The sequence below is a fragment of the Scomber japonicus genome, chromosome 6, assembly GCF_027409825.1.
Source record: "Scomber japonicus isolate fScoJap1 chromosome 6, fScoJap1.pri, whole genome shotgun sequence".
Lineage (NCBI taxonomy): Eukaryota > Metazoa > Chordata > Actinopteri > Scombriformes > Scombridae > Scomber > Scomber japonicus.
In genome coordinates this window covers 32,935,903-32,963,538 of record NC_070583.1, presented here as the reverse complement: position 1 = coordinate 32,963,538, position 27,636 = coordinate 32,935,903, and the positions used below count along the sequence as shown (strand labels likewise).

Genomic DNA, 27,636 nt, shown 5'->3' with positions numbered 1-27,636 from the left:
ATTAAAATAATCTTCAAATGACAATAATATCATTTATCGGGATTATTTCTGAGATAATATATCGTCCAATAAAAGTAGTTATTGTGACAGTCCTCGTTGTAACTCACCTGTTTTGTTCCAGCAGCCGTTGTTGGTATTCTCTGAGTCTTCTCGTGTGGTCGTCTTCACCAGCGGGAGGCACCGGCTGTACAGTGCAGAGGAGAAGGTAACAATTATATATGTAAAATTCACATTGATTTGAATATTGAGATTTATTTTGCCTATTTTAATATCTGCTTTGACATTGAATTATGAGGAAAAACACCAAATAAGAGCTTTGAAGTGTAACCAGTGATGTACCTCCAGCCTGTGTGTGACTTCCTGGTCGTGGACAGGTACTTCTGGTTGTTTAACAGGCACTTCCTGGGCCACAGCAGCCTTCAGGTCTTCTCTCTCCTGCTGGGCCTCGAGCAGCATCTGCTCCAGTTTGGCTTTCTGCCCTTCCAGTTCCTCCAGTAAGACCATCTGCTGCTGCTTCTGCCTCTCCAGCTCCACTTCCTGGACAAAAAACATCACGTTACCTAGAAAACTTGATGGTGAACACAGTTTTTAGCTGAGCTTCAGAGTCGACCTGATTACCTCTGGTGTGAAATAAAGGAGGGGGAAAGAAACACATTTGAGGCATCAGGTGTTTTTAAGATCATATAATCTGAGACTTAGAGGTTCGACTGTAAAGCAGATATAGATTAAACATCCTCCAGACTCCATGATGCTCAACTTTGCTTTGCTTTTTGATATTTTATAAAGAAACATCCTCCCGTCTGTTAGATCCAAAACAAGAAAATCCATGATCTGTACTTGTTCTATTGAGCAGCAAGAAGGAGAAGAAGCAAAGCAGTCAGTCACTCTCTGCTGCTGCTGCTGCTTTAAACTGAGGATGAATTAATTAAGAAATGAGAAACACCTGAATCAATCAGCTCTGACCAATCACAAAACCCACCCAAAATGAGACTAGAACCAAACTACACCTCTAAACATAGAACATAAAACCAAGATTTATTGCAGGACTGCTGAGTAGGATTGTCAGATTGTTACGAACCTTTTCCTTTCGCACTTCTTCAAATTCTTGGATCCTGTCGGCGAGTACATCAGGAAGTAGAGTATCTGCTGCAGCTGACTGCTCTGTTGTCTCCAACGCTGCTCGAATTAAATACGAGAAGAAGAAAAAAAGAAGAAGAAGAAGAAACTGTCTATTATCTCACAACAATAAAATATATATACATTTTTACTCAGATGTAAATCAGGGTTTCTGTGAACAGTAATAGAAACCACTCCTAGTTTTATTACATGAACAGTTTAGTCTTCTTACTCTCTGTTATCCTGCAGCAGTGATAACACATCATCTGACAGACACACACTAATTTATACAGACTAGCTTTGATGTGATGCCGTTTGTTTATTGTTACTGTCTTTTATTTCATTTTATTTTACTTTAACCTTCCTGTCGTCCTCCCGGGTCAAATTGACCCTATCTGTCTTGACTGTTCCTTCTTTCCTCCCTTTCCTTCCTTCCTTCCTTCCTTCTGTCCTTCTTTCCTTCCTCCCTTCCTTTCCTTTCTCCCTTCCTTCCTTCCTTTCGTTCCTCCCTTCCTTCTTTCTTTCCCTCCTTTCTCCCTTCCTTTCCTTCCTCCATCCTCCTTCCTACCTTCCTTCCTTTCCTCTCTCCTTCTCTCTTTCCTTTCTCCCTTCCTTCCTCCTTTCCTTCCTTCTTCCTCCCTTCCTCGACTCCAGGACAACAGCAGGGTTAACTTATTTTATTATATTTTCATCATTTTAGCCAAAAAGTTATTAAAATAGATGAAAACGAAACATATTTATATATAAATTTATAAAATTAGTTTAAACAAGGGAGACATGTAAACAACAAAAGAGGCTTAAAAAAGAAAGCTGTCTTCTTTTTCTTCTTCTTCTTCTTCTTCTTCTATTAAATATATATATATTTTTTTTTAAAGATTTTTTTCGGCATAGACGCCCCCATCCAACATCTATAAATATTTCTGTATTGAATGACTCACTTGGTGGTGAGTGGGAGGTCTCGGGGAGCTTGATGGGGGCGGGTCTGTCTCTCTCCTCGCTGGTCAGAGAGCCCGTGTCGATGGTCGTCGTGTCGCGCTCAGGGATCTGATCTGTGACGATGGTCCGTGAGTCGGCCGCGGGGACACCGCCGCTGTGGATAGTCCACTGGTTCCTCTGGTTCCTGATACGATCCAGGAGCTTCCTCAACGCCCGTCTGGGAGCAGGTCTGGACGGATCCGCTGCAAAGTTAAAAAAAAACAACATAAATATGAGTTTCAAGAAAGTTAAACTTAGCAGCTGCAGGACACTTAACCCTCCTGTTGTCCTCGAGTCAAGGAAGGAAGGTAGGAAGGGAGGAAGGGAGGGAGGGAGGGAGGGAGGGAGGGAGGGAGGGAGGGAGGGAGGGAGGAAGGAAGGAAGGAAGAAGGAAGGAAAGGAGGGAGGGAGGAAGGAAGGGAGGACGAAGGAAGGAAAGCAGGGAGGGAGGAAGGAAAGAAGAGAGGGAGGGAGGGAGGGAGGAAGGAAGGAAGGAAGGAAAGAAGGGAGGAAGTAAGGGAGGAAAGGAGGAAGAAAGAAAGAAAGGAGGGAGGGAAGGAGGGAGGGAGGGAGGGAGGAAGGAGGGAGGGAGGGAGGGAGGAAGGAAGGGAGGAAGAAGGAAGGAAGGGAGGAAGAAGGAAGGAAAGGAGGGCGGGAGGGAGGAAGAAGGAAGGAAAGGATGGAGGAAAAAAGGAAGGGAGGAAGGAAAGGAAGGATTGAATGATGGAGGAAAGAAGGACGGAAGGAAGGAAGGAAGGAGGAAGGAAGGAAGGAAGGAAGGAGGAAGGGAGGAAGGAAAGGAAGGATTGAATGATGGAGGAAAGAAGGAAGGAAAGAAGGCAGGAAGGAAGGAATGATCTAAATGTAAAGACAAATTAAATGTGTTAAAATCATCAAATTAACCCTTTAAATTATTGCATTGATGTTTTTTGTGTATCTGCTGCTTCTCCTCACCCTGAGAGGAAGTTTCCTGCTCAGTGCTTCCTGCTTCCTGCTCAGCTCTCCGTCGATGTGCGTTTTCTTCGTCCGGTGTGGCGATTTCATCCAGCGTGACGTCGAGCTCTTGATCCTGGCTTCCTGTGGACGGAGCTGGCAGAGGCTCGGGTACCAGCTGGACAACGAGGTCACCTTTAACCCCTGGGATCAGAAACAGTAGAAGTTAAAAGAGAGGATCTATTAGAGACTGCTCTTATTTTGCGGCCATTTTTTTTTCTAAATCCTGCTCCACTTACTCCTCTCTCCAGTATACATGTCCTCGAAGGCGAACTCCATCTCCCTCTGGAAGTCGTCCCTCATCTCTTGTCTCTTGTAGAGAGGCTGGAAGATCTGAGGAGGCATCTGTGACACCTGCTGCCTCCTCCTCAGCAGGTCTGTCTGCTGCATGTGCTCCAGTTCAACTAGCAAGCGCTCACGGTCCTGAAAAAGGAGGCAGCCATTAAAAACACAGATATAGTTTTAAATGCATCTTATATAGGCATGGGATGATAACCGTGTTCAAGGTATACCGCGATATGAAAAAGCCACGATAACTGAAACCGCCAAATTTTCTGTCATACTGTTCCTAAAGTATGAGCTGTTTTATGTCTGGTCAAAGACAGAAAGTGCTAGTCCTTCCTTTCCTTCCTTCTTCCTCCCTCCCATCCTTCCTTCTTTTCTTCCGTCCTTCCTCCCTTCCTTTTCTTCCTCTCTCCCTCCCTCCCTTCCTTCCTTCCGTCCTTCCTTCCTCCTTCCCTTCCCTCCCCTCCCTCCCTCCCTCCCTTCCTTCCTTCCTTCCTCCCTCCCTTCCTTCCTTCCCTCCTTGACTCGAGGATAACAGGAGTACGAGCTTAATCTCTGTTTAGGAAAAGGAAGTGACCCTCACTTTTTAGTCTGGTCAAAGACAGGAAGTGCTGGTCAGAAATCCCTCAGGTGGTGCAGCTGCAGCGTAGAGTATCACGACCCCTCACACTGTCATTACGGATTCAGGTTAAATGAACATGTCTGTCTTTATTTTCCTTCCTTTAGGAACATTTTAGAGCTGGAATCACAATACCACAATACCGTGTAACTGTGATATTTTTTCTTATGGTTATCATACCGCCAGAATCTCATACCGGCCCATGCCTACTTGTTACTGTCTTTTATTTCACTTTATTCTGTCAAAGCACTTTGTAAACTCTGTTTTAAACTCTTACATACTGCACAGGGTCACATTTGACCTGCTGTAAAAACACTGAATAATGTTTATTTTAGCAGGATTTTTCCTGATGTCACCCACAGTATACCAAAATGTAAATAAAAAGTATCATTTTGTATCATGTATGTAATCAAAAATCAGCATTCAAACATTTTTTTTGTATCGTCATGTTCTATAAAATGTTCTCCTGGCAAACCTCCTGGTTTTCCATAAGATTAATCAAACATTTATAATTAATGACTGACAGGGAGTTTATGAATATGAATTGGTGTCGAGACTAATTATGAGTCAGAATATGAACAGTATGTGAGGATTAAAAAGGTGCTATATAAATAAAGTTATTATCAATATTATCATTATAATTATAATGAAAAATTTCTGTGTTTATCTCCTCAGGTCGTACCTGCGTGAGCTGCTCCCTCCTCAGAGCCTGCTTCCCCCGGAGCTGGGCCTTCTCCAGCTGCTCCTCTCTCTTCCTCTCTTCCTCCCTTTGCAAGTCCTGCAGTCTCTTCCCCTCCAGCTCGGCTCCCTCGTGAGCGTTACCCTGCAGTCACATTTAAAGATTTACATGACTCTCATAAACATAACGCAGTCGCAGGGTCACATGCGTCTTATAACTGGAGGGCTTACCTGCTCTGTGTCCACCTCTCTGTCCACGGTGGTTTCAGGCATGTGGTAATGCGTAGCGGCAAAGGCACTCACATCTGATTTCTTTACTATGTGTGGCTTCTTGGAGTCGATGTTCTGCTTCGACAAGAAAAGACAAAAGTTACCTCCATCCATCACCTAAGATGTGCCGCAGGGTCTAATTCAGTCAGTTCTGGTTAAATGTCTTATTTCAATGTTAACAGACTGTTTTGTATTTTAGTCGTGATCCTTGAAACTGCTCATCATGGGAGCTTTCTTGTGTGACACCTTGGTAACAAAACACCTTTTCATAGTCTATCAATATGTACTAACCCAGCACACATAGGAGGTAGAATCACTTCCTAACTACTTACAGATTTCAGTTGGTTTCCTGTCTTTCCTTACCTTGGCGTATCGCTCTTTCATTCCACTTTATTACACATAACTTTATTAATGGACTTTTATGTTTTGATTTCTTTGTATGTGTTGATTTCTTGAGTTAAAACCAAAGTCTGATGAACATTTCATTTGAATCATTGGAAATATGTTCACTGAAAAAAATAAAAGTTGATGCATTCAATACTTATTTCCCCCCACTGTATTATTATGGCTGATATGTGTGTTTAATTCTATGTAATGGAGAGAATAGTGGAATTCAAGATTGTGAATGCATTAACCTTCCTGTTGTCCTCGAGTCAAGGAAGGAAGGGAGGAAGGAAAGAAGGGAGGAAGGAAGAAGGAAGGAGGGAAGGAAGAAAGGAAGGAAAGAAGGAAGGAAGGAAGGTAGGAGGGAAGGAGGAAAGAAGGAAGGAGGGAGGGAAAAGGAAAAGAGGAAGGGAGGAAGGAAGGAAGGAAAGAAGGAGAGGGGAAAGAGGGACAGAGGAAAGAAGGAAGGGAGGAAGGTAGGAGGGGAAAGAAAGAAAGGAAGGAAGGAAGGAAGGAAGGAAGGAACAGTCAAAAGACAGGGTCAGTTTGACCCAGGAGGACAACACGAAGGTTAAGTTAAAACGATGACGTAATTTATTACCATTACTACTTCTTCTTATACTATTCAGATCTGTAACCCTTTCTTTTAATATCTCTTTATATAGAAAAACAATCATCTACCATCTATCAACCATTGCTATTTGCAGAATAAACTGTTGAAGCAGCTTCCTGGATCATGTGTACCAACATCATCACCAGCTATATACTGTAGCTTTTTCATGGTCACTACAAATATGATCTTGCAAATGCAGCTTAGTTAGAAGTGAACCCATTTATACGACTCAACCTCACAAATCACCTGGATGGGGTTTGCAGGTGGAGGGAGGCTGGCCACTTTAGCTGATCTTTCCTTTTCTGTCTGCAGTGCCTTCTTCCTGGCATTGGCGGATCTACAGGAAAAGGGAGGGGAAAAAAAAGGATTGTTCTGTTTACTCTGATTAAATTTAAACATGTAAACATCTTTAACAGCTAATATTTGAGATGCTGCTCACCTGCTTTGCCTCTCATGGTCTTTGAGTCTCTGTGATTTGAGCTCCTTCAAGGCTTCTCTGTAGCGCTCTTCTGCTTTGGAGTGATTTTCCTCGTCCCTCCGAGCTATGGCTTCCAAGTCGGGTTGCTTATGGAAATAAATAAAAAAGAAATATCACATACAAATGCAACAATTCAGTGTCTTAAAACTTCAAGTTACATCTTGCAGGGACTAAAATGTACTGTGATTGTTTCATCAGTCTTGTCTTACATTTTCTTTTGCACTTCGGTGACCCTGGCCGATCAGCTGGAGGCTCTCCTGATATAACCTCTGCAGCGTGTGGAGTTTCTCCCTCTGCTGTCGCTCCCAGTCCTTCCTCAGCTCCTCTTCCAGCTGCTCCATTTCACGCTGTCGTCTCTGCTCAACATCTTGGCGGATCTGCAGCGCGATGTACCGCTGCTGCTCCCGCACCTGTGGGTCAGTCAAAAGCCATCAGGTTAGTGAGCATCCAACATATTAAACCAGGAATGAGCTGTTTCATAACACCAAGTGAGAGCTGATGTGACTTTAACTCCTACATACTGGTCATATTCTACACCCTCGCTGTATGTTCTGGGTCCATTTTGACCTGGTCTAAGAATCCCCTCATAAAAAGTGTCTATACCACATTTTGAACCACAGATCTGTTTAGAAAGCATCAATAGTCAATCTGACTGATCAATACATGTGTGATTGAACCTTGATTGATGTTTCAAAGAGCAGAGAGAGTGTATTTTTTAGGTTTTACACCACTACACATCTCCTATCACACAATATCATGTCCTATTTTACCTCAGACATGAAAATATAACATAGCAATAATGACTGAAATGTGTTTTACTGAAACTGAAAATGACAAGAACTTTATGGATCTGTGGGGTTTATTGTATAAACATTAGAGTCATCAATCTTCACTGCTACAGCCACAGCACATATTAAAAAACTAGCTTATTAAACTTGCTTCTTGACACAACCACCCCCTTTTAAGATATTTGAGTATTATTGTAACAAGCATTTTATAATTATTCTTTTACATTGATACACACATATATTCATGTAAAGAATAATAGTAGTATCTATCTATTTAGTGTCTCTACCTATCTATCTATCTATCTATCTATACAGAAAGAAGCTTGTTATCTAATAATCAGCTGATATGACCACATTACCTGCTGTATTCGCAGTTTTCTCCTCCGTTCATACTCCTGTCGCACCAGCTGAGCCTCTTCGTTGGGGCTCAGTCTTAATTTGGCCACTTTTCTCTTCATTTTTCTTCAAATATCCTCCCTTTGAAGCACATTTCCCCCCTAAATACAAACACACGCAGGTAAAGTTAGCAGCTCCGTTAGCTGTGCTGGTTAAAGTCGGCTATTTTCACCGACATTACGGCTTTAAGCTAACCAGACATTTTATAAAGAGAGATTTAAAAGGTGAAACAAAAGCGATATAAAATGGTAAGTGCCATAAGGAGGCTAAATCATGCCTAGAACTTTTGTTTACCATCAGACAGCCATGCCAACCCGAAACTAATGAGAACGTTATTGTCCGTAACGTCACTTCCGGCAGTTTAAACCGCCCGCGGTACGCGTCCGGTGTTACGTTCAAGTTGGTCACCCTTCTAAAAATGTTCCCCTGGCAACACTGACGGGTGGATGGATGCGGTTTTGCTTTTTGTTTTGTTTGTTTTGTTTTTTAAATCAAATTTTATTAGCATATTGAAGACAAAATACAAATGACATGGAACAACAGGGATGTACAGAAAGTAGAAAAAAATTAAAAGCACATAAAAGAAAAACAAAAAACACAAGCAAAATATATAAAAAAATAGATAATGAAAAAAATATAATATAGCAAATATAGCAACAGCAATATTTTACCTGGAAGTACAGTCCACAATATTTTTCAGTAGACTGAATGTCTTAAAAGCTTTTTTTTTGTTTTTAGGTAGGCTACTTTACAAACCGAATCATAAAAAAGGGTTAGAGGAAAGTTCAACATAAAACAAAGTTTAATTTGAAATACATTGAAGAAATCTGGCTTTATGAATATGATATTTACCTAACAGACACAACAATTTTATCACATAATTATTTTCCTTATTATTATTATTTCCACACTCAAAAATAAGACCATATGTTCTGTAATAGTGACCGAGACCTTATGAGACTCCCAAAATAATGAAGACATTTGAGTCCAAAAGTTAGTAGAATGGGGGCATCCATAAAATAAATAATAAAGTTGGTTAAACAGGCAGTAGGCTAGTATTAAATGAGACATGAAAAATAAAATCCAAGTTGTCTCATGTGCACGTAAGTAAAACATTTCCATAAATATATATTTAAAATAATTTGGATATTTTGGATCTTTATGAGTTGTATCTCCTCCAAGATACGTTGTAATATAATGACTATAAAGCTACTAAACAGGGTTCATACTCACATTAAAACATTAAAACACACACACACACACACACACACACACACACACACACACACAAATGGTTTATAGAAAAATATATGATTATAGATTTAGTGCAAAGGCAAAAAAGCCACATAAAGCACAAACAAGCTTCCCACCAGGGGGCAGTAGAGTAAAGTACCACAAAAGAAGAAGAAGCAGAAGAAGAAGACGAGGAGGCGGCGGCGGCGGCGGAGGAAACCGTAGAAGAAGAGTGATGTGCGCTTGTTCCTGTGTCGCAGAAGAATGAAACATTAGCTTCTGGAAAACATCTCACATTTCCTTTAAAACATCCATATAAAGTTTTATCTGTGGGTAACATCAGAGGTAAGACTCTCAGCTTGTTATGAAGACATTTATCTGGAGTTAAACAGTTTTTATTTATTTATCCAGAGAGGTTATAGCAGGAGGCTAAAGCTACAGCAACACAATCACAGGCAGACATTAATAGTTTATAGTTATTGTTATAGAGTTAATTAAGAGCTAATATTAAGGTGCATGTCAAAGCAGCTAATACTAATCTAAATGTAGTTAAATGTGCAAGTAGCTGCAGCAAAAACTATCTTTACATTCATTTTCGTCCATGCACTAAACAATAAGTTGATTTTGCATCCTGTTTATTAGGTAAATTATGGTTTTAAATATATAAATCGTAAGAGTTGATTGCACATTTAGATCATTTACTTCACTCTCTGCTGTTTTTAATTTGGCTCTCAATTGAATTTGATTCATATTTGTTTATTAATCTTAGTCTTTTATTGTATGTTTTAGCCTGTTTTACTACTCAGACTCATGACTACATCATTTTTATTTTATTTACTGATTGTTTTTAACACCTTTTTATTAACTGGTTTTACTTTTAGAATTATATTTTCTTCTTATCTTTGTTTTTCTTTTAATACCACCACCTCACATTTGTGTTTTTTATTCTGTATAATAGTTTATTAATCTTTAATTGCTTTTATTTTATTTTTGGGGTATTTTTATACTACATCTGGTGTTTCCTGACAGCAGATTCATGAGAGTTATGATAGCGTTTCCTCAATTCTTGTTTTTATTAAGTGTTTCTTTTTGTTTTGTTTGTGTGTGTGTTTCCTTTTATTTAAACATGTAAAGCGCTTTGTGTTACATTACCCTGGATAAAAAGTGCTAAACAAAGAAGATTAATTGATTGGTTTGATTGATTTGGATGTGGTGGGATCCAGTCCACTCTTACTGTACAGACCTGTTTTTCATTTCAAACATTTATTTGTGAAATGAATTTGTTTGCTTGGCTTTAAAAGGTCATAATTTAGAGTCAGAGCTAGATTGTGTGCTTTACTGTATATCAGAGACAGTTCAATGATCAGACCGCTCTGCTTGTCTTCATCTCAGCCTTGTCACCATGTCTGGCGGTCCGGCGGTGAGAGTCAGCATCGAGTCAACCTGTGAGAAGCAGGTGCAGGAAGTGGCTCTCGATGGGACAGAGACGTATGTCCCCCCTCTGTCCATGTCCCAGAATTTGGCGAAGTTGGCTCAGAGAATTGACTTCAGCCAGGGATCCGACTCCGAGGAGGACGGGGCCGAGGGTGAAACCAGGGACCGCGAATGGGGCAAGCAGGAAACAGAGGAGGAAGAAGGTACGCTCAAGAAAAAAGTGATAAAAACTTAGAGTCCGAGCTACATTATCTGCTTTGATCGATCCATCACTGACTCATTAGAGCTCTCAGGTTTCCACATAGCTACTTTAAGTTCAGGTTTGTTAAAGAACTGAGGTCAATGCATTTATAGACTTAAAATATTTGTATTCCAGGTGGTGAAAATCAAGAGGTACATTGAGGAATCCTAAAAAAAAATATTTAAAGGCCCTGTGCACTCAAAAAAAATGTTGAAACTGGAGCATGAAAGAGAAATGAACAGGAGAGAGAAGCATATTTATAAAATTGAAGTAGGTGTAAATTGAAGGATTTGAATAATATAATGTAACTTTTTTTATGGTGTAGAAACATCAATATCATCCATCACAAATTCAAATTACAGGAAAGTACCAGATCATACTTTAAAACTAAAGATGATGATTCAGCATGTTACAGTTTAAAGCCTGAACCCAAACACTGATGATCCTGTTTCAAAGCTTCATAGTAGTGTTTGCTTCCACAGGCACGGTGAAGTTTCAGCCATCTCTCTGGCCGTGGGACTCGGTGCGTAACAACCTGCGCAGCGCCCTGACGGAGATGTGTGTCCTCTACGACGTGCTCAGCGTGGTGAAGGAGAAGAAGTACATGGCCTTAGACCCCGTGTCTCAGGATCCAACAGCTGGCAAGGTAACCCACTAAAAAATAAATCACTAATCATCTATGAATATGAATAATGCCACACGTCCGCAGCTTTCATACAGGTTAGTGTAGTTAAAAGTGCTTCACAGTTGACTGACAAGCTGATAATGAGACAAGTTTAGACTGAGGACCATTTAACCACTTAACGCACGCTGTTCCTCCTACGGGACGGGACGGATGTTAGGAGGTAGCCACAAGTTCTTCTGGATGTTTTAAACACCAACCCTTAAACATATATATTCATGCCGTACATTATTGGAAAGCTTAGATTGTTCTGATTCATTCAAGACCACTCACGACTTATATGGTTGCTCACAGCCGTAATAGTATTACCGATTAGCTCGGCTAGCCCCTGAGCTAAGTAAGAAAAGCTATAATGCCTACATACCTTCAAAGTCTTCCCTTTATCCACAACGATCATCTTATGACTCAGGACTTTCTGTACAGCTCGCCAAGTATCCATTCTTGTGAAATATGAAATCCGTTTCCATAAAACCGGAATACTTTCCTCAATATGTCCATGTATTTAGTCCAACACGTAACGTAATAACACAAATAACAAACTATAAACGGTCCGTTTACGTCACTTCCTGACCTGCGCGTCCATCTCAGAGTACACGTGACTAGATGTTTACTCTTCTGCTTCTGACGACACCACACACAAGCCAATCGGTGTTTAGGATTAGGCAGTACATGTCTCCAAAGCCAATGAGGACATGTGACCGACGACAATGACGATATGGCTTTGATTGACTGCTGTTCTAGCCTATGGAAATATTCGGTGAAATGAAGTTGATAACCTTTTAGCCAATAGTCAGAGGTTTCCATCGGTGTATGACACTAAGCTATCAGGTTTGGCTGTCCATAAACAAACTCCAAGTGTAACCAGCGTGCGCCCTGTGCGTAAAAGAGTTGAACCATATATCATTACGCACTCTGCATTTTGGTACACGGTTGGTTCTTCTTCAACTTGACATATGACTTATAACAAAACAAACAGATAGATAGATAGATAGATAGATATGGCCAAACAAAAAAATATGGTTATATGTAATAATAATAATATTAATAATAATAATAATAATAATAATATGGTGTCAGCTTTCATTAGAGACCAAGATTTTGATTGTAGGGAAAGGGGATGTGAAGTTATAGGTGTTTGATTGCGGTTATACAGCTTTGGTAATTAAGTGTCCATTTGGAGTCTCCAAAAAGGACCTGAGGAAAACGCATGGACATACCTGTTAAAAAATTCATCTTTTGGTCTTTTGACTCCAAATTTGGACTGCATGAAGCCAAGACCTGTGGCTGTGGCCTCATTGTGTCTATATCCCGCTGAGAGGTCCCTGAATGTCTGTACACATGTCATTGTAAAGGCAAACCTATGGGTGAGTAAACAACCCCATCATTGTAACCTCTGCCATTCTTTGTCAGTAAGTCACAGAATCACACAGACACTTTTACAAGAATCCCGAGAGTGTTTCCTTTCCAATGATACCAGACACATCTCTGAGTCTCAAACTATGTGGGATCTGTGCTGCTCACAACTTGGGCATGTCATTTAGGCTAACAGCATAAAAAATAGGGGCGTGTGTTAAGTGGTTAAAGAAAAAGGAGAAATAGTGATGGAAGGACAAAAACAAAGAACATGTTCCAAAGAAAAAAGTAAGACGTGAGACAAAAGCAGAAAGTAAAAGAGATAATAAGAAATAAGAAAAAGTGTATTAAAAGTTAGATTTACTAGGTTAAAATAGATTAAAAATAAATGAAAACAAATAAAATTGATGAGAAGAAGATTTAAAAAATAGCGTCTGTTATTGATCTAAATTGATTTTCTCGCAGGCGCCTCAGGTTTTCCAGCTGATCAGTAAAAAGAAGTCGTTAGCCACGGCAGCTTCTCTCCTCCTGAAGGGAGCAGAGAAGCTCACCAAGTCGGTGACGGAGAACCAGGAGAACCGGAGGCAGCGGGATTTCAACTCGGAGCTGCTGCGACTTCGCTCGCAGTGGAAACTACGCAAAGTAGGAGACAAGATCCTGGGAGACCTCAGCTACCGGAGCGCAGGTGATAATAACGACCCAGTCTGACTAGAGCTGGGCGATTATGGCAAAAATCAAAATCACGATTAATCGAACTTTTAACCTCGATTACGATTAATGAACGATTATCTCCACCCTTTGATGAACAATTATGTATTTTCACAGTTTCTTTAGTTTTGTATTTTGCACTGCTGCCTTCACACATGAGGATCTTTAGGGAGTGAAAGTAAAGATGTTTTAACCCTCCTGTTGTCTTCGAGTCAAGGAAGGAAGGGAGGGAGGAAGGAAGGATGGAAAGGAGGGAGAGGATGCAAGGGAGGAGGAAAGGAGGGAGGAAGGAAGGAAAGAAGGAAGGGAGGAGGAAAGAAAGTTGGAAGGAAATGAAGGGAGGAAGGAAAGAAGGACAGAGGAAAGAAGGAAGGGAGGAGGGAAGAAGGAAGGAAAGTAGGACAGAGGAAAGAAGGAAGGGAGGAAGGTAGGGAGGAGGAAAGAAAGAAGGAGGAAGGGAGGAAGAAAGGGGGATGGAGGAAGGAAAGAAAGAAGGGAGGAAAGAGAGAGGAAGGAAAGAAAAGGAGAAGGAGGGAGGGAGGAAGGACAGACGGAAGGAAGGAAAGAAGGAACAGTCAAAACAGACGGGAGGAGGACAGGAAGGTGAAGGTGTGACGCTGTGGTTAATGTCTAGTTTACTTGATTAGAACTATGTATGCAACCTTTGTTGTCATGGCAACAGTGAACACCACGATTAACTGACATGAGCAAGATTAAGTCGATTAGAGTTTCTAAATGTCGGTTTGGATTATTTTTCAGCTCTAGGTCTGACTCTCGCTAACATGCTGTGACTGATTATCTGCGTAGGTTCTCTGTTTCCTCACCACGGCACGTTTGAGGTGATCAAGAACACGGATATTGATCTGGACAAAAAGATCCCAGAGGACTACTGCCCCCTTGATGTCCAGATCCCCAGCGATCTAGAGGGATCCGCTTATATCAAGGTGAGAGGGGAGGGGGACGAGACGTAGATCAATGTGTCTCTGCAGGATGGCGTGTTCCACCAAAATAAGGTTCAAGTTAAGGCTGCTCAATTAATTGAAATTTGATCGTGATTATGATTTAGGGGCCAAACGATCTCAAAACTAATAAAATCGGGGGGGAAACGATTTTTGATAATGAGATAGCGCTCAATAACAAAGCTTTTATTTTGAAAAGCTTAGACCGGAAGCCGCCGCAGCTCCGTTAGTTTGACAGAAGCTGAAACACACGGCGAAATGTTTTAACTGTAAATAAAAGTGCAGAGTTTCCAGCCTGCGTCAGACGATGCTGAGTTTACTGACTAATTATTAAAAACCCGGAAGTGATGTGTTAACTGTCGTCATGGTAACCCGCTCAGCTCTAATATCTCTGCACATTTTCTGCTGTGTGTAAGTTTTAATGTAGCTAATGTATGTGTTGCTGCTGTGTTGGCCAGGTCTCCCTTGTAAAAGAGATCCTTGTTCTCAGTGGGACTAATCTGTTTAAATAAAGGCAAAAAAAAAATAAAGGATTCAATGTTTGCCGATATCACAAAGTCACGATATGATTTCGATGCTTTGATTGGATTCAGCAGCCAGCAATCGATATGAGACGATATCACAGCTGATTTAAGACGATCACTTCCCTTCATGTCAAATCATAAAAAGCAACTAAAATATCATTTGACTTTTTTTATTTGTGAGCTCAACCAGACATTTAAATGTAAAATAATCTACCCTATTCTTTTAAAATGAAAATAGACCTCCTGTTTAAGCTCACTTTTTAAATAAAAACAGATACAGTCTAAAACAAAAATATGAGGCATCTTTTGTGTGAATAGTAGGAGAGGAAATAAGGTAACAAATAACCTTTTAATGACCAATAATCTTTATCTTGAGCCATTGAAAAATACTGAGAGTTTCTTATATTGCTTACCCGTGTATTGTAATGCATTAATATCTTTTTTACATTTTACTATCACCTGCTATCACACACACAATTATGAAGAAACTCACACAATTACTACATTACATCAGTTCTTGGATTGATTTCTGATTGATTTTCGTTGTCTAATGCTGTTTGATGTCCTCAGGTGTCCATTCAGAAACAAGCTCCAGACATCGGTGATCTGGGAACAGTCAATCTGTTCAGGAGGCAACCGAAATCCAAAGCCGGTACGGTTTCATACACACAGACTTGACATTACACGTCCTTTTGATAGATGTCCAACTTTTAAAACTAGTTCAGTAACAGCCTGAATCCCTGCCTTTAGATTTAGGAAATATATCTCTTACTCAACTCTCATCTCTCTTCATCCAGCCGTCATATCTTCCCTTTTTCTCTTTTCAGGTACTCAGTCCTGGCACGTGAAGCTGGAGGCGGCACAGAACGTTTTGCTCTGTAAGGAGATCTTCGCTCAGCTGTCCAGAGAAGCCGTGCAGATTAAATCCCAGATCCCTCACATCGTGGTGAAGAACCAGATCATCTCACAGCCGTTCCCAGGTCAGCATCAAAGTGGGAAAACCACACCAGCAGAACATGTGATCTTTGTTTTGTTGGATTTAATCATGAGAGGATCTTTGATGCATATTCAGCATTAAAGTACATTAATCAATCATTTTATGGTTTTTTATATATTCTCTTTATACTCCAAATAAGGGTTGGCAAGATGAGCAATTCAAAAATGTCTTTAAAATAGTTTAAAAGCAGCATCAGGTTTGTTAAAATGTACATTTAGTATTTTTGTTGGTTTAATCCCTTCCTGTCGTCCTCCCGGGTCAAATTGACCCCATCTGTTTTGACTGTTCCTTCCTTCCTCCCTCCCTCCTTTCCTTCCTTCCTTCCTCCCTCCTTTCCTTCCTCCCTCCCTCACTTCTTTCCTCCCTCCTTTCCTTCCTCCCTCCCTCCCTCCTTTCCTTCCTCCCTCCCTCACTTCTTTCCTCCCTCCTTTCCTTCCTCCCTCCCTCACTTCTTTCCTCCCTCCTTTCCTTCCTCCCTCCCTCACTTCTTTCCTCCCTTCCTTCCTCCCTCCTTTTCTTCCTTCTTCCTCCCTTCCTTCCTTGACTCAAGGACAACAGGAGGGTTAAATATGTGATCCACCTACAGTGTATTTAAGTGCACTTATACAAATAATGACTTCATTTAAAAAAATGTAAATTTGACTATTTAAATTTGTGTTACTCTGAAAAAAGTCTTTATGGAGCCATAAAAACACATCAGGCCTCATTTATTCCTGTGATTCTCCTTTTAAAGGCCTGCAGCTCTCCATCTCACTCTGCCACTCCACTGGAGAGAAGAAGAACCATCGGTCGTCTCCGGAGAAACCCAAACCAGACGACCACCTGTACGTGCTGGAGCACAACTTGCATCAAATGATGAGAGAGGTGTGATACGTGTGTGTGTGTGTGTGTGTGTGTGTGTGTGTGTGTGTGTGTGTGTGTGTGTGTGTGTGTGTGTGTGTGTGTGTGTGTGTGTGTGTGTGTGTGTGTGTGTGTGTGTGTGTGTGTGTGTGTGTGTGTGTGTGTGTGTGTGTGTGTGTCTCACTCTGAATCTCAACAGTTCTATAGTCAGTTTTTGAAAGGAAAAATGAAAGAGAAAACATTAGAATATATATTAAAAAACATCAAAACATCTCTTTAGATTTTATGTCCCATCTTCCCATAAAACTGGTGTTCTTATGAGAAGGAGTTTTACTACAGTTCACTTCAGTCTTTATTGTCCTTCATGATAAATTTGGCCTACAGTATAAAAGAAACAGGCACAGTAGCAAACTCATCAATCACTTCCCATTGATGGATCCTGGCACTGGCCCTAATGTATCTATAAAACTGTCATCAGTCCGAGTCTTTCACTTCATTCTTCATGGTTTAATTGATTTAATTGGTTTAATACTCATTAATTTCACATCTGTGTTACAGTTCCACAAGCAGCAGCTGAGCTCTGTGGTGATGCCTCATCCTGCCAGCGCTCCCTTCGGCCACAAACGCATGCGCCTGGCGGGACCGATGGCTTACGACAAAGCTGAAATCGCCAGTTTGCAGCAGAACGAGGGTCTGCTGGAGAAGATCATCAAACAGGCCAAACACATCTTCCTACGCAGCAGGTGACTTCAGTTTGACCTCGTGTGATTATAGAAGAACGTTCCCAGCGGCTGACGTGGCGTTGTACTGCAATAATTTGAGTTACAGTGATATTTGCAGCAAGTAAACATTGATCTATGACGAGGTTGACCGCTGTGAGTACTGTATGAAAATCCAGGCTGATGTTCCACGTTGATTATCAGTCAGGGGAAATATTTGGACGTCTTTGTAGATGAGTAATGTTTACTCAGTTTCGGCAAGCACATATTGCTCAATCCGCATAATTCGACACTCCCAGACATGCTCTTCACTGTTTGCAGTGCCACGTTTGGCTAGAAGGTTGCTTACGTTGTCTGTTTTGCCCTGCAGGCACACAGCCCTTTATGTAATAGTATGGACATGCCAGATCTTAGGAAAATACATTTAAAAACAAAAGAAAGTCAAGTTAGTTTTATTTGTGTAGCCCAATATCACAAAGCACACATTTCCCTCACAGTCTGTAGAGCAATACAACATCCTCTGTCCTTTAACTCGGGATTCTAATCAGGAACAAACTCCCTAAAACACTTTTTAATGCGGAAGAAATGTAAGAAACCTCAGGAAGAGGAACAGAGGAGGGATCTCTCTTCGAAGACAGATAGAAATCCAATACATTTTGTGTGTACAGGTCAAGGTCAAGGGTCAAGGTAACTTTATTAATACCCGAAGGTAGATTTGGTTGCAGTTTCAGGAGAGGGCATCACAACATTCAAACAGATACATACATACATACATACAAACTTCAGTGACAGCAGACACCACAAAAGCAGAATAGAACACGATAGATAAATGACAGAAATACAGCATGGACAAATAGGATGAAACGAATATGATTAAATCTCCTGCAGGATAAGAAACCAGATCCAGAATCACTGGCAACAGCACAGACAACCAGCAGAAGTCATTTTTCAGCCACGTTTCATAATTCAGCAGCATTAACGGTTTATATCTGTGATCAACAGGACGGCACGGACCATCGACACCCTGGCCAGCCGCATCGAAGACCCCCAGATCCAAGCTCACTGGTCCAACATTAACGACGTGTACGAGTCCAGCGTCAAGGTGCTCATCACCTCTCAGGGCTACGAGCAGATCTGCAAGTAAGTGGAAGAGATGAAAGAAAGGATAACGAAAGCAGATCCAGGACAGAAGCAATCTATTTACGAGCGGCTGTTTATATCTGCAAGTCCTCTGATAACTGTTTTTATTATGAGTGAACTGAAAGTCATAAAATACAATGAATGGTTTTAGTTAGTTCAATTTTTACTTTAATTCTGTTATAAAATGAGATAATAGCAGAAATTGTTTTTTTGGGGGGGTGTTTTGTATTTTATTACTTGAACGACTGTTGTGTGCGTCCAGGTCCATCCAGCTGCAGCTGAACATCGGTGTGGAGCAGATCAGAGTGGTGCACAGAGATGGACGGGTCGTCACACTGTCACACCAGGAGCAAGAGCTGCAGGACTTCCTCCTCTCACAGGTATCACTGTTAGCTTCCCACAGGCTGAATTAACAGACCTGAAAATTATTGATTTGTGAAATAAACCTCCTCATTTCTCTTTCTAAGTCATGTCTGTACCTTCTTCCAACTTGTGTTATTGCAGATGTCGCAGCATCAGGTGCATGCGGTTCAGCAGCTGGCCAAAGTCATGGGCTGGCACGTCCTGAGCTTCAGCAACCATGTCGGCCTCGGCCCGGTGGAGAGCATCGGCAACGCCTCTGCCGTCACCGTCGCCTCTCCAAATGGAGAGTACGCCATCTCAGGTGAGACGGGTGTTGTTAGTTCTGAGGCGAAACTGTTCAGAAGACTGTCCTCTGATTTATTTGATCATATTCTAGGACTGGGTATCGTTTAAAAAACTACGATACCAGTACCAATCCAAGTACCCTTGAACCCGTGATACTGATACCCACTGAGTACTTCATTCAATACCCATTACACATTTAGTGCACTTGCTGTTATCCGGTGTAAGAGGCGTGTAGTGTAGACTCACTTTAGAGCGTTTCGGTGGCATCTTGGTTGCTGAACTGCTAATGGTGCTAACTCAAATTCACCACGACTTCACCACCACAGACGGGTCGTAGCTGCAGTGGACCAATCACATGTTGCATTAAATTAAAGAACGCTTGTGTTGATTGACTGTGTGCCAGTCCGTACAAATAGTCATATTTTCTAGCTCTGGGTGCAAAAAGGATCAATTGACAGGAGACGTTTCGATTCTACTTGGTATTGATTTATAAGGTATCGAGTACCTTTTTTATACTAACTGCATTTAAGCTTTACTGCTAATAGTGGCAGCATGCAGTACTGTATTTAAACCCAACAATTGATACATGATGCAAAGATCAAAGCAGGAAATTCCTCAATTCTAAGAAAAAGTTTTAGTAAACCCACTTTTAAAAAAATGCAAATTGCCTATTTGTGAAGTTTTTCTCTGGCTATTAAAGTGCATTTTTTCATACCACTAAATAAATACTCATGTTAAATGCAACTAATGGCTCAATAGCCAAGTAATGTTTACTTTCATTAGCTTCTCGTGTCAGTATCTAAAAATCCTGTGATAGTTAGAAAGGATACATAATGCAATAAGATCAGTTGCAGTTTCATTTGTGTCAATTCAACAAGCTCACTTAGTCTATTTTTCTCACTTAATCTTTTAAAGAGGAAGGAAGAAAGCAAATCACTACCACAAAGTCACCACTGGAATGCATACAGTACATTAATGTCGTCTAACATTAAAACTGCTCCCTAAGGCAGTTTCTTAAACCAATACTCGATATCCTCAAAACCTGTAGAGGCAGATTTCAGTCACTGTAGTCACTGATATAATGCCTGTGTGTATCTATTTGTTCCCTCAGTGCGTAACGGTCCAGAGAGCGGGTGCAAAGTTTTGGTCCAGTTCCCCCGCAGCCAGACCAAAGAGCTGCCGAAGAGCGACGTCATCCAGGACGGCAAGTGGAGCCACCTCAGGGGGCCGTACAAGGAGGTCCACTGGAGCAAGATGGAGGGACGAAACTTTGTGTATAAGATGGAGCTCCTCATGGCTGCACTGACTCCTTGTCCTTAGATACAGTTTCTGTCTGCGGACTCTTTCCCAGCAGTGAGCCTGACAACCGAAACAAAACACCTCAACAAACACTTTCTCTCTGGAGATTCACAGCCACAAAATTCAAAAGGAAAAGCATCACATTGGTTTTACAGCTGTGATATCCACACCTCAAAAAGTCTGATACAAAATAAAAAGCAATGTCTGCAAATCTGTTTGTCTATCGTTCAATTATGGGTTTTTTTTTGTGTCCATGTGGTTTATAGTCCAATTTAAAGGGGTTAAAATGTGAAAATAAATGTCTCGTTTTGTGGACCCAGCATCAAATTTCTGCTTTTAATCCATTTTCAGAGAATATATTAGAGGATTATGGCAAAAATGTCTAAGTGGTGTAACCTTAAAAACTTTCTACCAAATAATTCAACTTGCTTAAAAACACCATATCAACTAGTTTGGCATGATCTTACATTATATTTATATTAACCCTCCTGTTGTCCTCGAGTCAAGGAAGGAAGGAAGGAAGGAAAGGAGGGAGGGAGGGAGAAAGGAAAAGAGGAAGGTAGGGGGGAGGAAAGAAAGAGAGAAGGAGGGAGGGAGGAAGGACAGAAGGAAGGGAGGAAGGATGTAAGGAAAGAAGGAACAGTCAAAACAGACGGGGTCAATTTGACCCGGGAGGACGACACGAAGGTTAAATAAAGGTAATGGAATACAATTGTTCTAAATATAATTATTTTTTTTTTTTTTAATGAAGTAATTATTTGTATAAGTCCACTTAAATACACTGTAGGTGGATAAAATATTTAATATTTATCATTCTTTCGTGGTTACACCATTTGACATTTTCAGGAATTACTTGTCTTGCCAACCCTTATTTGTCATCCATTCATACTTTAACACTGAGTCAGCACAAGGTTATTAAAGCTGTTTTTTTCACACTTCCTTCCTAAACTGGTAGTTACTTAGCCATCATAAAAATGGTTAAGTTTACATCATATAACCTAATTATGGAATATTAAAGCACGTTAACAGGTGATCACGGCCTATTTCTGTTCATTTTTAGTACTTTATTGCCATTTAAACATAGTTGATAGGAATTTGATTTGGTGAGCTCACACAGAAGAAGAACCTCACTCACTTAAAAGCAGTTTAAGGTAGTAATAATGACAAATAATAAAAAGAACTATGCCATTGGGAGGCTATTGGTACCACAACCAGCTACGATGCATGCTATTGAGTACATACTGACATTCACAGGCAGGAATAAGCAGGCAGCACATTACGGATTTAAGAGTTTAAGGGCACGAACAGCCTCGGGGTTCGGTGTTATGAAGAAGAACATGACCGTGCTGGTTAAAAAAACAAAAAGGAGGTTGAAAAGATGGTTGGCAGGGTGAGAGGAGTCTTGGAGGAGTCTTTCTTTAGTCTAACGGTGAAGATCTTATGAATGTTGGTGTTGTGTGTACTATTTCCTCCAGATGTTTCCTGTCTTGAGAGTGTTTCCATATCACACAGTTATTCCAAAGGTGAGGAGAGGATGCTTTCAATCCGAGAATCATAAATTCCTTTGATTTGGAAAATGCTTTCAGCTGTCTTATCTGTTATCCTTGAGAATATATAACGCTCCGCCTGTTCAACGTGGGGCATTACAAGCCTGTTCAGAGATGGTTTCTACCTGGCGTGACCTTGATCTTTCTCCTGGGTAAGTCTTTATGGCTCGTACCTTTTCACATATCATAAGAATAAACCTGCATTAGATGTTTCCTTTGGACTCTTCTGGACTCACCCACTTTTTCTGATTTGAGCAACACATTTTGGAAAAAACAACTTTCAGAGAAACCCCGCATGAGTGAGGTTTTGTTTTAACAGCAAACAGGTTGGAAATGTCAATGTAAGGGAGAAGAAGGTTTCACTTCCACAAAGGTGTTCTCAGTGGATTAAGTAAGCATGTCCCAACAACATAAAAAGGGAGCACATCTCAAATTTCCTAGTCAAGGAAATTTGTGATGTGAGCCAAAACGAACAAGTGAAATGTTAATACTTCCTGTCCTCCTTGTCCTCTTTGACTCGGAAACTTGAGATGTACTACCTTTTTATATTTTTGGAGTCATATAGAGTAAGTGGAATATATGGAAGATATGTTATCACTTTTGTTTTGTTTTTTACTATTTAAAGCATCAATCTAAAAACCTGAAAAGTGTCATATGGTTATTAACCCTTACATACTTTTCAGGGTCAATTTATGACCCATTGACTTTTCCTAAGTATATAAAAATGGAAATACAATTCGTCTTTTCTTAAATTTAGGCCAGTTTACACACATTTTTATATTTGCAAATATACCTGTACCTGTTATATACCTGTGTTCATTTAAAAAATCAAATCAAATCAGCAGTCAAACATGCTGTTGTATTCATCACATTATATAAAATGTTCCCCTGCACCATAAAATAATGATTGTAAATCCATCATCTTTTTTCCTTAAGATTATTCAAACATTTATCAATGACTGATGGAGGTGTTTATGAATGTGAATAGGTGAGTCAGAATATGACTAAAGGTTGTGTAAGGGTTAATCTAATATTATCACTGCACCTGAAGTCCGATACAGTCAGTGAAATTATACATTGCTGTATAATGTTTCGGACCCTGCACTTGATTTAAGTTTGTATAATTGTATGAACAAGCAGAAATAGTAACAGAAAAAACACACAATTAATATTTTCTCCATTGCCATGAAGTGATATATTTACATTCATACAGTGTCATCAACAGCACTTAATACATGTGTATACAATATAAAATGTAAACATGGGCTAGTAGTGGTTTTTTGGTACATTATTATATTTACATACATTTTCATAACAGTTATATGTACATAATACCTATAGTTTAAAAAATATTCATTGTGTTGCAACACTGACAAGTTTAATGATCAGTCTCTGGTGTTAAAAGTTATAGATGTCCATCAAAGTGGATGCAGCTCTGTTGCGTCATTTTCTGCAGAAATGGAGGATTAAACTTTGTCAGTACAGAAACTTCACACAATATATTGGTGTAACACAGCTGTAGGACTTTAACAGACCTTTGTACTCACACTCACACTCACACACACACACACACACACCCATACTTAGCAACAAAAGATAACATCAACACACATTCACACCCATCAAACCATATTCACACATCTCACACAATGATGCAAGAGTAACAATAAAATAAAAGGGTAAAGAATGAAGTCCAGAGCAAACAATAGATCTTAGTTATAATAAATATTTAAATAATACATTACGCTGCTAATGAATATTTCTCCACCCTTTTATGATGTTCTCCAAGCTACTCTAACGACTCAAGCTTCTCATCAAGTACCAGTGAAGTTTATCATGGAGGATGGTGTTTCAAACAAGTTGTGACTCCTCGTTCATAAAGGTGCATGTATTGTAGAGCAGTGGTGGATTTAGATAGGATGGGTGCGGGGAATCCAGAGCACCTAATTGTGTTTGGTAGCCTAATGATTTAAAAAGTCAAAATCGATCTCACTACCAATTAAACCACCATTCATACTGGGGGGGTTTTTTCTAGGTTGTATGTGAACTCATTGAGAATAATATAAAATCAATCTGCACACCACCAACGTTTAGTCTTGACTGTTGGTTGACATTTTTGGTAATTTAAAATTTAGATTTAAAAGTGTGTTGTTCTGTTTGTGTATTTGTGTGACATAGGATTTGTGCAATTCACTTTTATTTCTGTGTGTATATTCATTAGTATTATGCTATAATTTGTGATGATTTGATTCTTTATTTTATTGATATCTATATACTAGAATTGTTTCTATTCTTCGGACTTCATTTTTCGGTATATCTATCTACCAACCATACAAAGAACCATACAACGATAAAAACAACCAACCAACCATACGACCAACCAACTAACCATACAGCCAACCAACCAACCATACAGCCAACCAACCAACCAACCAACTATAAAACCTACCATGCAATCAACCAACCAACCAATCATACAACAATGAAACCAACAAACCATACAACCAATCAACCATACAACAATGAAATCAACCAACCAACAAACCATACAACCAACCATACAACCAACCAATCAACCATACAACCAACCGTGCAACTATACAACCAAGCAAGCATACAACCATAAAACCAACCAACCAACCATTCAGCCACACAACCATACAAACTAGAACTAGAACCTGCTGTAGAGACCTACGTTTCTTTACCTGGCATCTGTTTCCTGCGTCTCCATGCTACTATCTTCCTGTAGGCTTTGTCTAGCAGCCACATGGCCAGCATGAGAAGGCCAGCCAAACAGGCCAGTGCTAACGCAGACACGGACAGGTACTGAAGATCCTCATAAAGCACTTCTGCAAGACAGGAGTTATATTTACATCAGAAAGGCATTTGCAACAAAAAAGGCCTTCATTCAAAGAGACATGCAAAAACAGAAATGCAAATATAAAGCAAAGCTGACAGGAAAACATCTGAGTGTAGCAGGTTGCACTAGCAATGTATTAACTACTTTCACATTTCATCCTCACACACTAAAATTGCCTGACAGATTGTGATTTTTATCCTTGACCGATAACCACACATGTTTACTGATAAATATTTATGATAAACATCAAAGCACACAGACAGGCCTGGGAAACTACCACCCTTATACCAGTTTGTCTTGATGGAGCTTAAGACTTTGGCTGTTATTTCATGCTTGACTTAGGAGTATCAATACTTCGTAGCATGCTGTATTTTGTTTTACATCCAGGTAAGAAGTTGTGTAGCATGTTTTTGCTGTATTCTAGTCTGATCTATACCGTCTATGAGTCTGATTAGTGGTTTCTGGTACCAGGAAACAGGCCTAAGCGTGTGAAAGTAAGTAATGCTAACTACCTTAAACCCATGACTGTTGATTGTGGTAAGTTTTCCAACACTCTAGCATCTTTTTACTTTAGATTTAATTCATTTTTGTTTATTTTGGTCACATTTAACTGTATGCAACTCAAAAGCACATGTACTGTACATAAATAAAGTAAATAATCACATGCCCTTGATTTCTTTCTTCACCTCCCTTAGAAACAGTGACAACCCAAAAAAAAGGCAGTTTCTGACCAAGAAGGTGTAGACTGAGGCATGAGCTTATAACATTGACCCTTTTTCCATCAGTCTTTTAAATAAATCCCAACATAAATAACATACACAACACATTTATAATAATAATTGTTACACCATGTAATTTTAGGCCTGATCCACTCACCGTTCACTTTCAGGACAAACCCAGCGTCCTTGCTGCTGCCTGTTGTCTCTGTGACTGTAACCACATAATATCCAGCGTCCTGGAGCCGCAGGTCGGACAGACCCATAGAGCCATTTTTATAGGACTGCACTCTGCTGCTGTAATCTACCGTGATGTTAGTGTAATACCCTGGCTGCCATGTCCCTATGGTGCGGCTCACTGCTCCTGACATAAAGGTCCATTGTATGGTGTGATTCCCGTTACTGGTAATGTCCACAGAGAAAAACACATCCTCCTGCACTGACCTAATGAGGCTCCTCTGCAGAGAATGGATGGAGATGGCTCCAACTACAAAAGTAGAAAGGAAGAAGAGATGTAAACATATAGATTATAGATTCACTGAAATGCATTTTGAAGAAGAAAATGGCATAAAATATTTAAATACATATTGAGAAGTGGGGCGACAGCTCATGTAGGTAAATTATAAATAAATGCACAAACAGGAAACTTCAAAAGAGGCAGATAAATGTGTTGTGTACCTCATGATGAGCACTATTACCTTTCTCACTAATCTAGTTACTGTTCAACCTCCATCCAGGTATGACAGCAGTTACAGCTGAACTATTTTACTGTGTGACACATTGCTCTATAAAAAGAAAGTAATTCACCTCAGGTTTTGCATCTCATGGCATAGATGCCAAACAGTGACTGATTTGCATTCAATTCCACATGTGGACAGACGTGTTGTTCTCGTAGTTTCCTTTACAAATTACAAGCTGCTTACCAGTGGAAACAAAACCTGTCAAACAAGCTGAGAAGTACAAATTTAAGTGTAGCCTACAGTAGTCTACTGGCCTCACGTCTATTTTTTTTGGCCTGGCTATCCCTCGTGAAGTATTTTCACAGGAGTTTCAGTGGGGGATCTGGTTCTGCTGGTGGTGTGTTTGCTTATTGAGGCACAGGTAAAGAATTCCACCCAACAATACCAACGCTGACTCAGACACAAGGCTGTGTGATGCAAATTAACTGGATAGTTAAAATGAAGATTAACCACCAAGGCTTCGTGACGTAGATATTAAAATTCTTACCATAGTTTGTTTTAAAAGACTCTTAAATCAATTATCTTCATAGCCTTAATGGTTACTGAAGCATTCACAGTGTTAAAGTTTCTTTTTCTTTTTTTAATTCTTCCAAGAAAATTGGTGTTCTTCTGTGCAGCTTTACAATGATTTGTACTGACATCAGTTACTGCTCTTCTGCTCCAATTCCCTTTTAGTATCTTTGGCATTCAGATTTTTCTGACAACCTGATGATACCTGGCCATGTGTACACGACTGTGTTTTGTTGATCTACCTAACCCTGTTGTGCAAGTCATAATGCCGAGGCTGAGAATGTTAGTTTTATGCCACGTTCTCAGTTTTTATAGAAAGGGATGGACCCTCATCTTATGTATTCATAGGATATATATAAATATAGCATTGCTGTATATACATGCTCTCATATATAAGAGTCCAAGGACCAAATTATAAGCCGGAGTTTGAATGCTTACCTAGGTGACACATATATAATGTAATGCTGAGAAAAACAGCAACATCTTGTACATCCCGGAGCCTGAAGTGCCTCATTAGAAGTCCAGATCCATTGATTGAACACCAGTCGAAGAATCTCCTCCAGGTTAAGTTACATTCTGACGTCTCTTTGTCTTCCTCCTTCCAAAACAGCTATTCCTTGTTCCTGGGATTTCCTCTCCCGCTTTCCTTTGAACAGGTGTTTCTAAAAATATGTCTTGCTCCTTATTTCTGTCCGGTCAAAGAGGTGCTGGAGTTTCTGTCCTCTCTCAGGTGTGTGCTGGATTTTGCTTCATACCTGCGCAAGTCAGTGCCAGTGCACACCTATCAGACAGGTTCAGCCAGAGATTAACTGAGCAAACATGTACTCAGAGCTTTATGTGGTCTCTCTCTCTCTCTCTCTCTCTCTCTCTCTCTCTCGCTCTCTCTCTCTC

General features: G+C 40.2%; 3 protein-coding genes across 3 annotated transcripts in view; 1 reads left to right on the top strand and 2 right to left on the bottom strand.

The window, feature by feature from the left end:
• The window catches only part of cep295 (centrosomal protein 295), a 34,921-nt gene extending 27,025 nt beyond the window's left edge, over window positions 1-7,896 (bottom strand). Inside the window, exons 1-12 of the mRNA XM_053320285.1 lie at window positions 7,559-7,896; window positions 6,621-6,821; window positions 6,373-6,497; window positions 6,180-6,270; window positions 4,898-5,011; window positions 4,671-4,811; window positions 3,324-3,507; window positions 3,046-3,228; window positions 2,055-2,294; window positions 1,079-1,176; window positions 340-537; window positions 108-184 (exon numbers count right to left, since the gene is read on the bottom strand). Of these exons, the coding sequence (XP_053176260.1) occupies window positions 108-184; window positions 340-537; window positions 1,079-1,176; window positions 2,055-2,294; window positions 3,046-3,228; window positions 3,324-3,507; window positions 4,671-4,811; window positions 4,898-5,011; window positions 6,180-6,270; window positions 6,373-6,497; window positions 6,621-6,821; window positions 7,559-7,657 (1,751 nt within the window). The 5' untranslated portion in view covers window positions 7,658-7,896. The remainder of the gene's footprint in view (window positions 1-107; window positions 185-339; window positions 538-1,078; window positions 1,177-2,054; window positions 2,295-3,045; window positions 3,229-3,323; window positions 3,508-4,670; window positions 4,812-4,897; window positions 5,012-6,179; window positions 6,271-6,372; window positions 6,498-6,620; window positions 6,822-7,558) is intronic.
• A 1,252-nt stretch (window positions 7,897-9,148) lies between these two features.
• med17 (mediator complex subunit 17) lies at window positions 9,149-20,419 on the top strand. Its single transcript, XM_053321482.1, has 13 exons — window positions 9,149-9,173; window positions 10,221-10,465; window positions 10,986-11,149; window positions 13,004-13,223; window positions 14,054-14,190; window positions 15,300-15,381; window positions 15,557-15,709; window positions 16,460-16,590; window positions 17,125-17,309; window positions 18,288-18,425; window positions 18,688-18,805; window positions 18,930-19,089; window positions 20,185-20,419. The coding sequence occupies exons 2-13, from the start codon at window positions 10,231-10,233 to the stop codon at window positions 20,391-20,393; spliced, it is 1,932 nt and encodes a 643-aa protein (XP_053177457.1). The 5' UTR covers window positions 9,149-9,173; window positions 10,221-10,230; the 3' UTR covers window positions 20,394-20,419.
• A 4,191-nt stretch (window positions 20,420-24,610) lies between these two features.
• Window positions 24,611-27,259, bottom strand: LOC128359971 (V-set and transmembrane domain-containing protein 5). The gene is made up of 3 exons (XM_053320284.1): window positions 27,184-27,259; window positions 25,656-25,982; window positions 24,611-24,768 (listed from the first exon to the last, which is right to left on the bottom strand). Exons 1-3 carry the CDS (start codon window positions 27,257-27,259, stop codon window positions 24,611-24,613), a joined length of 561 nt encoding a protein of 186 aa, XP_053176259.1.
• Window positions 27,260-27,636: the final 377 nt, after the last annotated feature.

Bases quoted from the DNA above. Each gene is read 5' to 3' on its own strand.
- med17 (XM_053321482.1), top strand. From the start codon at position 10,231: ATGTCTGGCGGTCCGGCGGTGAGAGTCAGCATCGAGTCAACCTGTGAG. The intron at 11,150-13,003 runs GTAACCCACTAA...ATTTTCTCGCAG, and splicing joins AGGATCCAACAGCTGGCAAG to GCGCCTCAGGTTTTCCAGCT. The intron at 16,591-17,124 runs GTGTGATACGTG...TCTGTGTTACAG, and splicing joins TGCATCAAATGATGAGAGAG to TTCCACAAGCAGCAGCTGAG.
- LOC128359971 (XM_053320284.1), bottom strand. From the start codon at position 27,259: ATGAGGCACTTCAGGCTCCGGGATGTACAAGATGTTGCTGTTTTTCTC. The intron at 25,983-27,183 runs GTAAGCATTCAA...CTACTTTTGTAG, and splicing joins ATTATATATGTGTCACCTAG to TTGGAGCCATCTCCATCCAT. The intron at 24,769-25,655 runs GTGAGTGGATCA...CCTGTCTTGCAG, and splicing joins GTTTGTCCTGAAAGTGAACG to AAGTGCTTTATGAGGATCTT.